At 37.0% G+C, this 13883-nt stretch overlaps 1 protein-coding gene across 3 annotated transcripts in view; it reads left to right on the forward strand.

Moving 5' to 3' along the window:
* NRG1 (neuregulin 1) overlaps positions 1 to 13883 on the forward strand; it is a 1076683-nt gene that overhangs the window by 909845 nt on the left and 152955 nt on the right. For all 3 annotated transcript variants that reach the window (XM_041753501.1, XM_041753509.1, XM_041753504.1), the window contains exon 3: positions 9112 to 9233. In XM_041753501.1, the coding sequence (XP_041609435.1) occupies positions 9112 to 9233 (122 nt within the window). The remainder of the gene's footprint in view (positions 1 to 9111; positions 9234 to 13883) is intronic.

Consider the following 13883-nt stretch of genomic DNA (forward strand, 5'->3'; position numbering starts at 1 on the left):
CTCTTCTAATATCAAACTACATTTTGAAATTAGGGAAGAGATAAGTACATGAGAGTGTTGCTTGTAAATAGTCCTTTAATCGATGTGACATGTCTAATAGTACTTCCAGGCTCAAAGATACATTTTCTTTTCCTCACACTTGAAGGATTCCAGTGAAATCCCAGAGAGCAGAAGCAACAGTAAAAGAATCTCCTCCTGTACTTTAATTTAAAAAAGCACCTACCAAAAAGTTGTCACACAGTCATGAACAAGAGACAACAAAGTGATTATAATGGAAATTTAACTTAATCTTCCCAAAGTGTTTAATTGCTGTAATAACCATAATTACTGAATTTCCCCCCCTAGTTTCCATGGTTTTATTGACTGTGCCTCTTATTCTTGTTACCGATTATGTCAGCAAGACTCTTTGACTTGGAAATACTGTAATACGATGTGGGAAAAAGGGGGGCTTGGGTGGCTCAGTTGGTTAAGCATCTGCCTTTGGCTTAGGTCATGATGCCAGAGTCCTAGGATCAAGCCCCAGGTTGGGCTCCTTGCTCAGCAGGGGCCTGCTTCTCCCTCTCCCTCTGCCTGCCACTCTGCTTTCTTGTGCTCGCTTTTTCTCTATCAGATAAATACAATCTTAGAATAAAAAAGATGTGGAGAAAAAAAGAGTGGATATTACTTTGTGGCAGGTGGTTCTTCAATGATACAAAAAAATAACACCGCAAAGTGACATAATATTTTTTCTTTTTTTTACAAAATCTCATTATTTATTACATCATTCCCATAGGTAGGAAGGGAAGTTGAACCATACTTGGGAGCTAATTTTGCATACTAAGAAGTTAAGATTCAAAGAAGTGTTCTATCTTGCCTTGAGTCACACAACTAGTAGAAACTAAGCTGGAGCACAAATCTATTCCTTGGGTTCCTTAACACCTTATTCCTTCTTTTAAAAAGGGAAAGCATACATGTTTAATAATGTGTACATGTGGGGAGGGAGGAGGTAGAGTGAATGAATGGAAAAAAATAACCATGACGCTTATAGAGAAGTTTAATAAGAAAAAGAATACTTTTAGATACTGGGTTGAATAGAATTTGGTGTCTGTTTTGTTTTTCATCAGTGAAACACGTTAGTAAGAAACTAAGTTATCTTCACATGCAGGAGAATGTCTCATTTCTTTCCACACGGCTGTCAAATGATATCAGTAATATTTAAGTGCTCACAGAAGGCTTTATGCTGGGAGTGTGGGGGAAATGGGAGAAGCATGGGTGTTATCTCTGCCCCCGGTGGGGAGGGTGTCACAGATTGTATAGGGATCCTCTGGTTCAGCCTTATCTGAGACATAGCTGTTCCAGAGGGTATTGCTACAGCACTCTTAGGGCTGGGGGGGTTTCGGGAGTTTTCAAGCATCCCATCCAGTTGCAAATAGCGACCTTTTAGAAAATTATTATTTATATTAATGTAAATTCTACTTTAAGTCAAGATTTAATCAGGGAGATATCCCTAATGTTTGATTGAGTGCATCATACATACATTAAAGCCTAGTGTTAAATTGTGGGTTACTGACTGTAAGTGCCATGAGGTTGGGAAGTAGGAGGGACCCCCAGGAGCTTCCTGAGTAGCCATGTGGAGGTGGATTTGAGGCTGCTGAGGGAGGAGAATCTCCTCCGGGGCTGGGTGGGTGGGCTGGACTGGGCCATTATAGAGAAAGAGCAGACTTGTAGCCAGTAGCAAGTTCTGTTTACAGGACAGTCAAGAGGTCAGCAACTGGTTGGATGGGAAATTTTGCCCTTTATGGGACAAGTTGCTGTGTGTCAGACCGTGGGCTAGATGCTCGGTACATAGACATGAATGACAAGCTCCTTGCTCTCAAGAGGCAAGTGGTAGAGAGGGTATAGAGTTAGAATACTCAATCTTAAGTGGCACAGTAGTGATAGTCATGGGATGTCATGGCAAGAAGCTAGCACAGAAGGGGACTGGGTCAGGGATGGAGGAGGCTTCCAAGAAAGAAGAGGAGGAACAAGGGAGGGAGAAGCTAGGTTTATCTAGGCTGAACAGAACAAAACATCTTCCAACTGGGATTATTCAGTCTGAGGATGATGCTTGGGGAGAAACAAATGAAGATGGGTAGAAGGAGAACAAGGTTTTGAAAACAGTACATATATGCTTAAAGAGGTAATTTGTTACATGGCTCGGATGACATATAAAAGGATCATTAGTATTCAGAAAAGCATTTTCATGTTGGCCTCATAGGTCCAGACAGCTAACAGCACTGTCTACATATTAATAAATTCCCATTATACCAGAAAGGCCCATATTCAGAAATTACTTCTTTTAAATAGCAGCCTTGCTGGAAAGAATTAAATGGAAAACAAAAAAGAAAAAAGATGTTTTATTCAGCTTATGTGGCTGTAAATTACTCTTGACAAAACATTGTAACATATTAGATCTTCCAAAAATACGACACTTTGTGTAAAGTGAGCCATTAGTGTTGTCATCTTTTTTTAAGGTTAAAGGACCAAACGGAATCCAAACTTAATCAACATTTGCAGGGTGCCCTATTATTTCAACTTGTCCTATAAATATAAGAGAATGGATACTATTATTGTTATACTCATTTTTAAAAAATGAATGCCCTCAGCATGAAGGAAGTTTGGTTTCTTGCTGTAGATCTAATGCCGATGAATAGTAAAGCTTGGATTTGAAATTAAGTCTGAATCTCTGCCTCCTGTCTTCTCACAGTTACTGGTGGTTTTGCTATGTATAGTAAAGTCACAACACAGGGCTAAGGTCACATATGGACATAGGGTAATGTCTTTAATAAAATTCTCATTTTTCAGTTTCATCTACATATTCATAATTTTTCATTACTAAGATATTCAAACTCTTAATGGTTTGCAGTGGTTGTTCTGTTCCTTAAAACTTTATCTGAGGCTTGATCAACCAAGCAGAGGTGAATTGTCAGGTTTAGGATTTCCTTGAGATTCTCTCTTTCTCTTTTTCTCTCTCTCTCTCTTTTTTTTTTTTTTTTGAGAAAAAATGTTGACTCTTTTCCATCCCTTAGTCTAGGTTTCTTTTTCACTTAATCTAGATTGTACATAGGAGCCAGAATTTCCTTTTCATCCCTGAGTGCTGCGAAAAGACTTCACACCAATCAGCAATTTCTGTTATTTTGTAAAGTCTTCTCATCCTTCTGCTCCTGCTCCTACTCAAAGTACATTCTTACATGTTCTTCCTATGATTTTGAATTTACATCTGAGCCTGTGTTTGTTGTATTTGGCAAAGCGATACGTGGAGCCAATTTAAAAAAAATGGAAACTGTCCTCATGTTATGTGTCTGCTTATCCCTTTGTTCTGTTTCCTCTGCCCGGTGGATAATTTTGACCAAGAAAAGTGGTTAAAGAGCATGACGTATGACAGATTCATATTTGAGGCTGCCGGATTGGCCTCGTTTAAATATCTGTTCTATGTTAGCCTTACTAGAGGCTGACTTCCCACTGTTTGTGTATGGCACATGTTTCGGATGCCCTTGGTTCTGTCTCAGCTCTTCATTTCCACTCTCACATATTTTAATTTTGTTTGAGATTGGATCAAATTGGTTTTGTCAAATTTCTGTGAAAATTTTAGAGGAATACTTTCTTTTGTTGTCAATTGTTGCAGGTCCTTTGACTCTATACTAGAAAAAGTCCACACACCTCCCCTTCTTTTATCAGTTAAGCAGCTCTTGGAGGTCATTTTAATTTTATATGTAAGGAAATCTCAAATTCCTTAGGTATAAATGGGAATTCTCAGTGCCTATTTCATATGGCTTATGTGAGGCATTTGGTGCAATGCCTGGTTTTGTATAGTATGACAGTTGCTTGTGAAACCCTTCTCCTCCTCCTCCCTTATCCTTCTTATTATTGGCAGTTTGACAGTATCTGAAGCTGTATTGAACACCCCCCCACACACACACACACACAGGCATGCTTACACACATTCATGGAGTTCATATATGATTCCTTAGAGATCAGGGGATTAGATTTATATGAACTGAGGAGATATTCCCTATATGCGTTTAAGTTGCCTTGGCCTATGAACTGTGGTGGAAGAATCAAGCCAAATTATGACAAAGAAAATAGTACTTTTTGGAACCTTGAGTCCATCCTCTGAGCACTTATTGAAAAAATAGTTAGTATTTTGATATTCAAAAAGGAGAAATTAGTATTTAGAACTTTCATATTTAAATCAGTCTGTCTTAATTTATTTTTACATCATATTGTTTTTCTTAATCCAAAGATAATTTGTACCTATAAAAAAATCTAAATAGTGCAGGAAGATGAAATATAATTGTAATAATAGCTAATACTTATTGGGAGCTTACTGGATTCCAAGCATTATTTTAGACACTTTACATGAGTTAACTCTTTTAATACTTGTAGAAAATGAAAATCCACCAAAACACCAACCCCTCCCAGGTTTCTAGATAACTCATTAGTTCAAGAGCAAAAAAGTTATTTTATGATTGGATGGGAATGCAACAGTTTTTCCAAGTTAACTTCCTTCCTGTGGAGAACATATGGTAGCCTATTGAAGAGAGTACAACAAGACTGTTGTATCCATACTTATCAAAGTCTCAGATCTTTGCAATGTATAATTTTCAAGAAAGGTTTGCCTATTTCTACTTTCTTCCTAGTTCCCATGCTGTACACTAGGACCTACAGATTGGAGTCTCATAATTCATTATATCATTAGAGTTCACAGGGGTCCCAATGATCATTTGGATCAGTGATTTTCCCATTGTGTTCCTGGAGAAAATCTTAAGTTTCCACTGAACTAGAAATGAGCCACTCTGACCTGAACACCTTTGTCTCTTTATGATAGTTTTGAATATGAGGTTCTGATTTAAACAGCATTTTTTTTTTCAAAATAGTTTAAACCACTGATCTAATTTAATCCTTTCTCTGCATAGAGATATTCTTGACAGGTGGTTATCCAGACTTGAATCTTTGCAAAGAGAAAGACACCCTCCCCATTTTTGAATGTTCAAAAACTCTTCCTTATCACTCAAAATATGCCTTTTTTTTCCTGTCAGACATCATTCTGCTTTCAAAAGCCTCCCCAAATAGTTTTCTCTTCTAGGTGACAACCATGAAATATATTTTTAAAAGCTACCCATATCTTGTTCATAGTTGCCTGCCAATAGGACCTCTGTTCTTTAACAGAATCTTCTCTAGTGATAAGATTTATAAGCCCTATTCAATTGTAATCAACCTCTTCTAAGTCCTCTAGTTATTGATATTTTTTCATCAGATGCCACTTCAAAACATAATTAAATATTCTAGATGTGATCCAGCCTATGAACAGTGTATTGAGACTTTTATCCAATTTGATTTATGCTGTTTTAATATTAATATGGCCAAACATTGTATAAGTTTCTTTCTTTCTTTCTTTTTTTTTTTTACTAGTTGTTTAAAATGGAATAATGTTAAATGCATGGCTAATTGAAATCCTTTTTTCTGTGTATATTATTGTCAAGGCACATCTCTGCAAGCCTGTACTTCTGTTACTGATTTTTGAACTGAAGTGTATTTGTTATGCTTATCTTGATTAAATTGAATCTTAGTCTTGGCCCATTGATGTTCAGTCCCAGAATTCCCAAGGGTATTCTCTATTGAAAGGATACCTTAGCTGCATGTCATGCCTGCCTTAGAAAGTACATATTTGCATAAAAACCATTAAGAGGTACTGTTGGAGAGAAATCTATTTAACTTTGTTCAATGCAATATTTATTTGATAGAAAATTTTTCTTTTATTTCTTGTTCTTTCCCTTATTTTTTTAAGCATAAAATCTATATACATCATTTGGAATAATATTCCAGGAAACACTGTGTAGGCCTATTAGGAGAATTTTTATTTTAAGAACTATCCCTTTAAGATTATGTTAACTGTAAAGCTGATTCCCATGTTTCCGATAGTTTGATATAGTTCAGTAGTTAAAATATAAATGGCACAGCATCGAGAAAAAACTCCACGCAAATCATCAGCTTACATGAATAGGAAAGAAAGAGTGTTCTTGGAATTATTATAACCTTGAGGTGTTATACGTTCTTGGGTTATTGTTGTGATAATCTTAGAATTAAGATTGGGGGTTTAACAAGAAAAGTTATCATTTTCTTACTTTAGGAATTCACTTTCCTTCTGTGTTGAAAACCAAGATATTATTCCTCAACCTGACGTTCTTCATGATTTACCTATCAATTATTATTAGTGGTTTCATGGTTGTACAAGAAAATTCTTCCAGCTAATTATGCTATTTGGGGCTGGATAAGCTTATTGTAGTATTTATTATATTGTTTCTGACTGTTCTTTATAGGTGTGTGTCATGAAGGAAACTTGGCATACATCGACAAATTTGTATAAATAGCCAATAACCATTAAGGAGAACACTAGATTTGAGTACTCCAAACTAGGCTTAAAAGTTAACAGAACTCGGTGGGGGTAACATGCTAATATTGTGTTTTGATAATTTTAAAAGTTCTTGAAAAAAAAAGTTCTTCTGGTTTATAATTAGATCTTTATATCAACTTGCCAATATGCTTGCCTTCGGATTGTTCTATTTTGGTTTTAGGGATATACTTCAGGGAAGCTTTTCTGTGGAGAACCTCTCTAGTTAATATGTGAATATCCCTGCATGGATGGCCCTTGATCCCACCTCTCCCCCCTCCCCCACCCAGTACAGCTAAACGGGCTGTTATTATATTAGATCCACTTTTTATCAACTTTGTTCTGTGCTCCATTATTTTCAGGAACTAGATATGTTATGTGGATGACAAGGATTCCATCGTCAAATAAATTTGAGAGTAACTAAATAATGTATTCCCCTCTTAGAGAGTCAGAGTACATTAGCATATTGAAGACTTTGAGAATTCCTGAGGATTAACAACAACAAAAAGCCTGTTTTTATTTAACCTAGTGCCTTCCAAATTTGAGTACAGTACCCTTTGTTTGATTTTCTCAGGTTTCCCTATTGGCTGACATTGTTCTGAATCATTAATTTTTCAATCCATATGTTGGTTTGACTGTTGCCGCCTTGGTCTGGCCCTCCGATTGTCTCTGCCCTCTTAACGGAAGGCATCCTCCTTTCCTGCAGCCAACATGTAGTAACATTAGAGCCTGGAGAGAGCTTAAGTGCCTGGAGAGAGCTTAAGTGGGAGCATTAAGTGGGAGTATTTTCTTCGTTCATGCACACAGTCATCCAATAATGTTTGAGGATGCACCAAGGACAAAGCAGTGGCATATCCCCATAGAACTGTGTGAGGGTGCCAACAAGTTTAAATTATGGACTCCGCCTCCAGAGTGTATGTCCTAATTTGAAAAATAAGATATACTTCAAGAACTGTGAGAATCATGGGAGAGGAACTTCAGGCCTTTCAGAATTTAGACTAAGAGGGCAGCAGCAGCCACCTAATTAAGAAAGGTTTAATGAAAGAATTGGCATTTGAGTTGGTCCTGAGAAGTGAGCTAATGTCTTGCAATACAATACCCCCTTTATAGGAGGAAGAAAGGGCACAAGCAAATGCGCCATGATGGAAGCCCATATCATTCATATGGGACAGGGTGGGGCAGTCAATTCAGAAGACTGGAAGAGAAGAGTAGGAATTGAAGTTTCATTAATTAAGTTAGAATAACTGATCGAATCTGATTAGTAATAGATGACAAGAAGACCAGAAAGTTCACTATAAAACTAGGATGGTATAACTTATGGGAGCTTTGCCTGTAATTTTGAGTTGCCATCTTTGCTTCCAACTTTCTTTCTCCTGCTTTCATCCCAAGAGCCCAGGAAGTCAGGACCAGGTGTGAGTATACAGGGATGCTTTTTTTTTTTTTTTTAAGATTTTATTTATACATGAGAGATGCACAGAGAGAGGCAGAGGGAGAAGCAGGTGCCCTTAGTGGGGAGTCTGATGTGGGATTTGATCCCAGGATCCCGGGATCATGTTCTGGGCTGAAGGCAGACACTCAACCACTGAGCCACCCAGGTGCCCCTACAGGGATGCTTTTATTTTTTTATTTTTTTTAATTTTTATTTATTTATGATAGTCACACAGAGAGAGAGAGAGAGAGAGAGGCAGAGATACAGGCAGAGGGAGAAGCAGGCTCCATGCACCGGGAGCCTGACGTGGGATTTGATCCCGGGTCTCCAGGATCGCGCCCTGGGCCAAAGGCAGGCGCCAAACTGCTGCGCTACCCAGGGATCCCTATTTTTTTTATTTTTATTTATTTATTTTTTTTACAGGGATGCTTTTAAAAGACTTTAGTAAACTCTACCAGTCCCAGTGGTTCCGTGTTTTTAAATCATGGAGACTGCTTAAATTATTGGCTATACGCAACAGTAAAACATAGATGAATCCAAATCACAACATTGCCTATGTTGAAAGAGTGTTGAATATTGATTTAATATGCAGTTGTGTGTGCTGTTGTTATACATTTATTTCAGTCTTAAGAATGATTTGTGTCCTTTATGCTCCTAGCAATGTGAATCTTCTTTTTATTTTTTTTATTTATTTTATTTTATTGTTATTTTTTTTAATGTGAATCTTCTTAAAGATAAATACCCTTTCTTTTGTAAGTGGTAAATCCTTTTCATTCAAAATTAACATAAGTCTTGATGTTACTCTACTGAGAAAAGTGCAGAGCATTTGAATCTATTCTAGCCTTCCTTAAGTCTCTGTCCTTACCATATTTGTAAATGATTTTATGCTATTTTAATCTTTCTAGTGGCTGATGATACTTAGATATAGAAAGGAAGAAAATTTACCAATTGGTTTGAAGAAAAAATCTGAGGCATAATGTATTTAGTTTTTGTGGTGGAGTAATAAGAAGAAAAATTAGAGAAGATGTCCTTTAAATTACTAATCTGGATGATAAAATTAGGGCCATGTCCATGGTATAATTTAAATGTGATAGACCTCATCTTTACTCTTGGTCAAATCATACGTTTGTGTGTTAGTGAGTCGTGTTGTAATGTGGTATGTGTGGAGTGGGGAAGGGGAGTTTGACAACCCTGAAACTACAGAGAAATAGATTTTGTTGGTCATTGTATTTTGGTGAAATATACTTACACCACTTTGGTCCTGATCTTCTAGGAAGTCAGAACTTCGCATTAGCAAAGCATCACTGGCTGATTCTGGAGAATATATGTGCAAAGTGACCAGCAAATTAGGAAATGACAGTGCCTCTGCCAATATCACCATCGTGGATTCAAATGGTAAGAGATACCTACTACATTCTATTTCTCAGGTAGAGAAATATCCTGTAAGAGGAATAATCAAGACATGTGGTGAGAATTGATAATAAACTGGTGTGTTAAATCTCATCATGAACAAATAAAAAACATGGAAGGAAAACCATATACTTCAAGTATCTTGTGTGTCTTCCATAAAACATACCTCCATAAAAGTGTGTCTCTACTCCTTGAGGTGATATAAATCTAAAACTTACATAGATTTTTATTTCTTAAGAATTTCAATAAGGTCATGAATGGCAGAAACAGGATGGGTTACTAAAAGAGTTTATACTTCCTCTTTAAATTTGTCAGAGAGGGCTGTCAAGTCTTTGGCTCTATCAATAACAGAGTATGTGTGTGTATATATATGTGTGTGTATTTATATACAGAATACATATGTATGTGCAGGATATATGTATATTACATACATATGTATGAACATATGTATATTATGTATGAATATATGTGGTGTGTGTGTGTGTGTGTGTGTGTGTGTGTGTGTGTGTGTAACAGAATATAGTCCCGATTCAGTCCTGGAAATTTGAATGTTCTCATACGTGTTTTTAATTCAGCTGGCTCTAGGTCATAGGAAGTTAGGCCCATCAATTTTTTTTAAGTCTGTTAGTTCCGAAATTAGGAGTGTCTTAGAACCAAAGCATTTCCTACTATGTATAGTCTTCAGGTTCTGCTTTCTTGAGAATGGTGCCAGGGATATTTGTTAAACAAATGAATGACTTGGAGGTAGAAGGTGTCACTTACCCTCCAACAACTTCTCTGAGTTATCTGAAGAAGTAAAAGAACCACAGCTGGTGGCCATTTGCTCATGATACTCTACTACTCCACAGTTTGATGGAGTCATCTCTAGAAGTTCATGATGACAGTAAGTGCCTCGTCTCTTGAAATAATAAAATGTGACTTCAAAACCCTTTGGTGCTTCTTTCCCTTCTGCATTATGACATTTAACTACTGCCTACACAAGCCCTGTCATCTGCTATAAAGCCAAGCCTAATTACACCGCTCCACTCTAGGCGGAGATGAGAAAGAGTGCCCACTGTAGAAGCCTAATCTCTGAAAGTGGTAAGGTAAAAATGCAAGACCAGCAAGGGAAGAGCAAAAATAACTTTAAGGGTCAACTGCATAGGAGACTGATGTAGTTTGTGTCTGTTGACTTAGTAGGACAGGAAGAAGGGAGTAAGATAAAAATACTGAACAGGGTTGGGAAGATTGCAGGTTAATTCCCAGCTTTCTCTGGATTCCCCAATGAACTGCTGTGTTGCAGGGTAATCAGAGTTCATTAGTTTAAATTTAAATGCCTCCCTCCACAGAGAGTAAAGGACAACAGTGAAAAGCAGTTTCTATCACTATTTTTAGGAGCTGCGTTTATAGTTGAAAATGTAAAAGCCATTTAAAATTTATATGAGTAAATATAGCATCACTTTACTCTATCATCAGCACAGGTTAAGCAGTAAGTATGCTGCTGGTGTTATTTTACCTCACGTAGAATTTTATAGGATGTGACTTGAAACAGAAATTTAAAAACCAATTTCAGTGGCCTATTCTTTTTTTTCTCTTTTCTATTGTACTATGTTTGGTGGTTTGTTCTCAGCCTGTCATTGGCTTGGTTCAGTGTGTTTCCCTGTGGTAAATGCTATTGAATTATCGTTTTGACACTTGGATTTGATTTGTAGAGCTATGTATACTATAAATTCCCAGGAAAATGCAATTAGAATAAGTGTCATGGTTTCACTGAGTGCTTACAGTCCTATTATATTATTCCATGTTTTCTGATTTACAGGATTAAGCAGTGAATTATTTACTACTATATTATTCTTGGCCAAAGCCCATAGGGTTTTTGTTGTTGTTGTTGTTAATTTTAGGGTGCCGAGGGATACTATGGCCTATGGCTCTTTACATTTCGCTCATAAGAGAGACGTCCAGCGCATTTTTTCCATATTAATTCATTCAAGAATTGGTGTCAAATTTGAGTATTTAGTATTGGCCATAGAGAAATGAAAGTTGGGATGTTTTTGATAATCTATCTTTTTTACCTGACAAGAGTAAAGAGAAGTTTTTGGAATATTATAAGGAAGTCATTCTTAAACAACCAACTACAATTCTTTATAGAATGATTCGGTTTTACTGGCTTACATAGAGCATCTGAGGGGAGAATCTCAATTACAATGCAGGGGAGTCTTGTTTTTATTTTCTTCTTAGAACCCTAGGAATAGTTCCTCATTGTATTTAAAGAGAAATGTGAGCTTAGTATGTGTCTGAAAACAGACCCATTCAGGATCATGAGATATTCAGTAGCAAAGGAGGACATGAACCCAGATTTCTTGAATTCCTGATCCAGTGTAGCTCACTCTGTACCTGACTGCATGTTTGGGAATGTTGAAGTAGATTCTTCAGTTTGTGAAGGGGGAAAAAAAAACTGAAGGAAAGATACGAGGCATAAGGAAGGATAGAGAAGTTCTATGGGGAAGACATGGAACTTCATTATAACTGGGCATCCAAGAGAAAAATGTACCCAGGGCATCAATAAAAATTTAAGTAAATGGGAGTTTCTGGATCTTTTCTCTAGTGTCTGCCTTTAATGTGCTTCAAATACTCTCTTGAAGCTTCTGTTCCTTTTATCGTCTCACCTCCTGCTTTCAACTGTGCCTCTTCATAATTACCAACCTGATTATGATCTCACTTGGCCATATTTTTTTCATGGCTCTTTTTAAGGCATTCTTTCCATTTTAACTCCTATTGTGTGATTGTTTTCTTAGTTCCCCAATCAGATTCCCTATTGCGAGAATCTGATTGGCAGAACTTACTGTGCCAGACCATTTGCAAAGACCCACGGAGCTTACAAATCATCCACCCTCTGGTCGGGTGCCCACCAAAGGCTCAGCCCAGGAGGGTGAAACTGGAAACATGGCCACCTAGAAACGCCCTTCTCCTCAGAGGCTGAGGGCGGCCTGCTGTTCATCAGAGCCTGTGGCTTTGGCAGCCACCGTGAGACACAAGGCCAATGTGTTCTGCGTGTTGGGAGACTCGCTTTTCCCCCAACACCTCAGGGACATAGTTGCAGCACAACCAAAAAGAAAATAATCTTCTGATCCTTCAGCCTCTTCTACTGCCCTCTTTGAATTTGCTCTATTCAGATCCATTCTACTTATCAAAGAAGTCTCCGCTCAGGTCTGGAGCTCTCTGGGACCCAGATACACAAACTTGTGTTGTCATATCCCTGTCTCCCTAGAAATCTGGGCAAACACTGCACAGAAACACTCTTTCAGAGGGAAAAAGCACTCTACTGTGGTTATAAACTGCCACAAGGCCAAACCTTCTCTTCCTAAATGTGTATTTATTATTGACTTGGGCTTAGAGAGTGGAATTCTCAAGAATTTCATTTCTTTCTGGGGGTCCTAGAAAAAAAGTCTTGAAAATAAGAACGTGTTATCAAAACATTATATTATGTAGAACTCCCCTTGAGATTTTAATTTATATTTTCTACAAAATATTAGCCATTTTGTTAATTTTGTGCTGTCTCACTCATCTTTCCCATATTTCTCCTATAAGTACATAACTGTGGTCTGATAATATCTGCACAGGTTGCCTTGCTGAAAGATCCTGGTATGCTGCTATGAGCTAATTATCCTAATTTCATACTAATCAAAAGATTCCTTGTGCCATACTGAAATTCTCACACAGGTGCCTTCTTTGCACTAAGATGTTTAGAATATATTTTGGTACAAATTTCTAGGAGAGATGGCAGGGGCAAGGAGAAGGAAGATATGCACAAGAGATTATTTTCTTTTCTCCCTAGAAAAAAATGAAGAATGTAGCAAGATGACTTTACTATTTGGTGCTATTTTAAATTCCCAAACCTAACTATAGAACCATCAGGAAAAAATTAGCATGGATCATAAAAGTCTTCCATCCAACATTAGGAACTTTCTGCAATGAAACTCATTGTTTAGATTTGCTTAGATTAGCAACTAGATATAAATTAAGTAACAAAAAACCCAAGAAGTTCTCCTTGAATTGTTATATGTTTGACTGACATAATGACCATATTTTCATAATTTTTGAATGTTTAGAAAAGAATGTGTATATGTATATATACACACATACATATATATGTGTGTATATATGTATGTGTGTATATATGTATACACATATATACACACACACACACATAGAGAGAGCCAGTCACAATGTTAAGCTACGTTTTAGAAATGTTTATATTTTCTGCCTTTTCTAATGCCTTTTAATCCCAATCTTATTGGAAAAAAGAATTTGCCCTATAGTAGATAGATACACACATGTGCAATCTGCTAATTACTTTGGGACTATGTGGATCTAACAAAGACCAGTTGAGATTTCATATAAAGAAGGATCTCATAGGCAGTCATCATTACATGATGGGTTATGGGAGGATCCTTTCATGAATTCAAATATGGCAGCTTAAGAGGCCACATACACCATGCTTACATAGCTTGTATGCTGTATGTTCATTTTTATTTGCCTTTCATTTGGCTTGGTCTTTATGCAGGAGACCTTAATTTCGCAATTAATTCTTAGCTAAGAAGCTCCATAAAAACTTCTGGGCATCTGTTTAGAGAAGAAAGTAATAGACCTAACTGA

The sequence above is a fragment of the Vulpes lagopus genome, chromosome 4 (genome assembly GCF_018345385.1).
Source record: "Vulpes lagopus strain Blue_001 chromosome 4, ASM1834538v1, whole genome shotgun sequence".
Taxonomy (NCBI): domain Eukaryota; kingdom Metazoa; phylum Chordata; class Mammalia; order Carnivora; family Canidae; genus Vulpes; species Vulpes lagopus.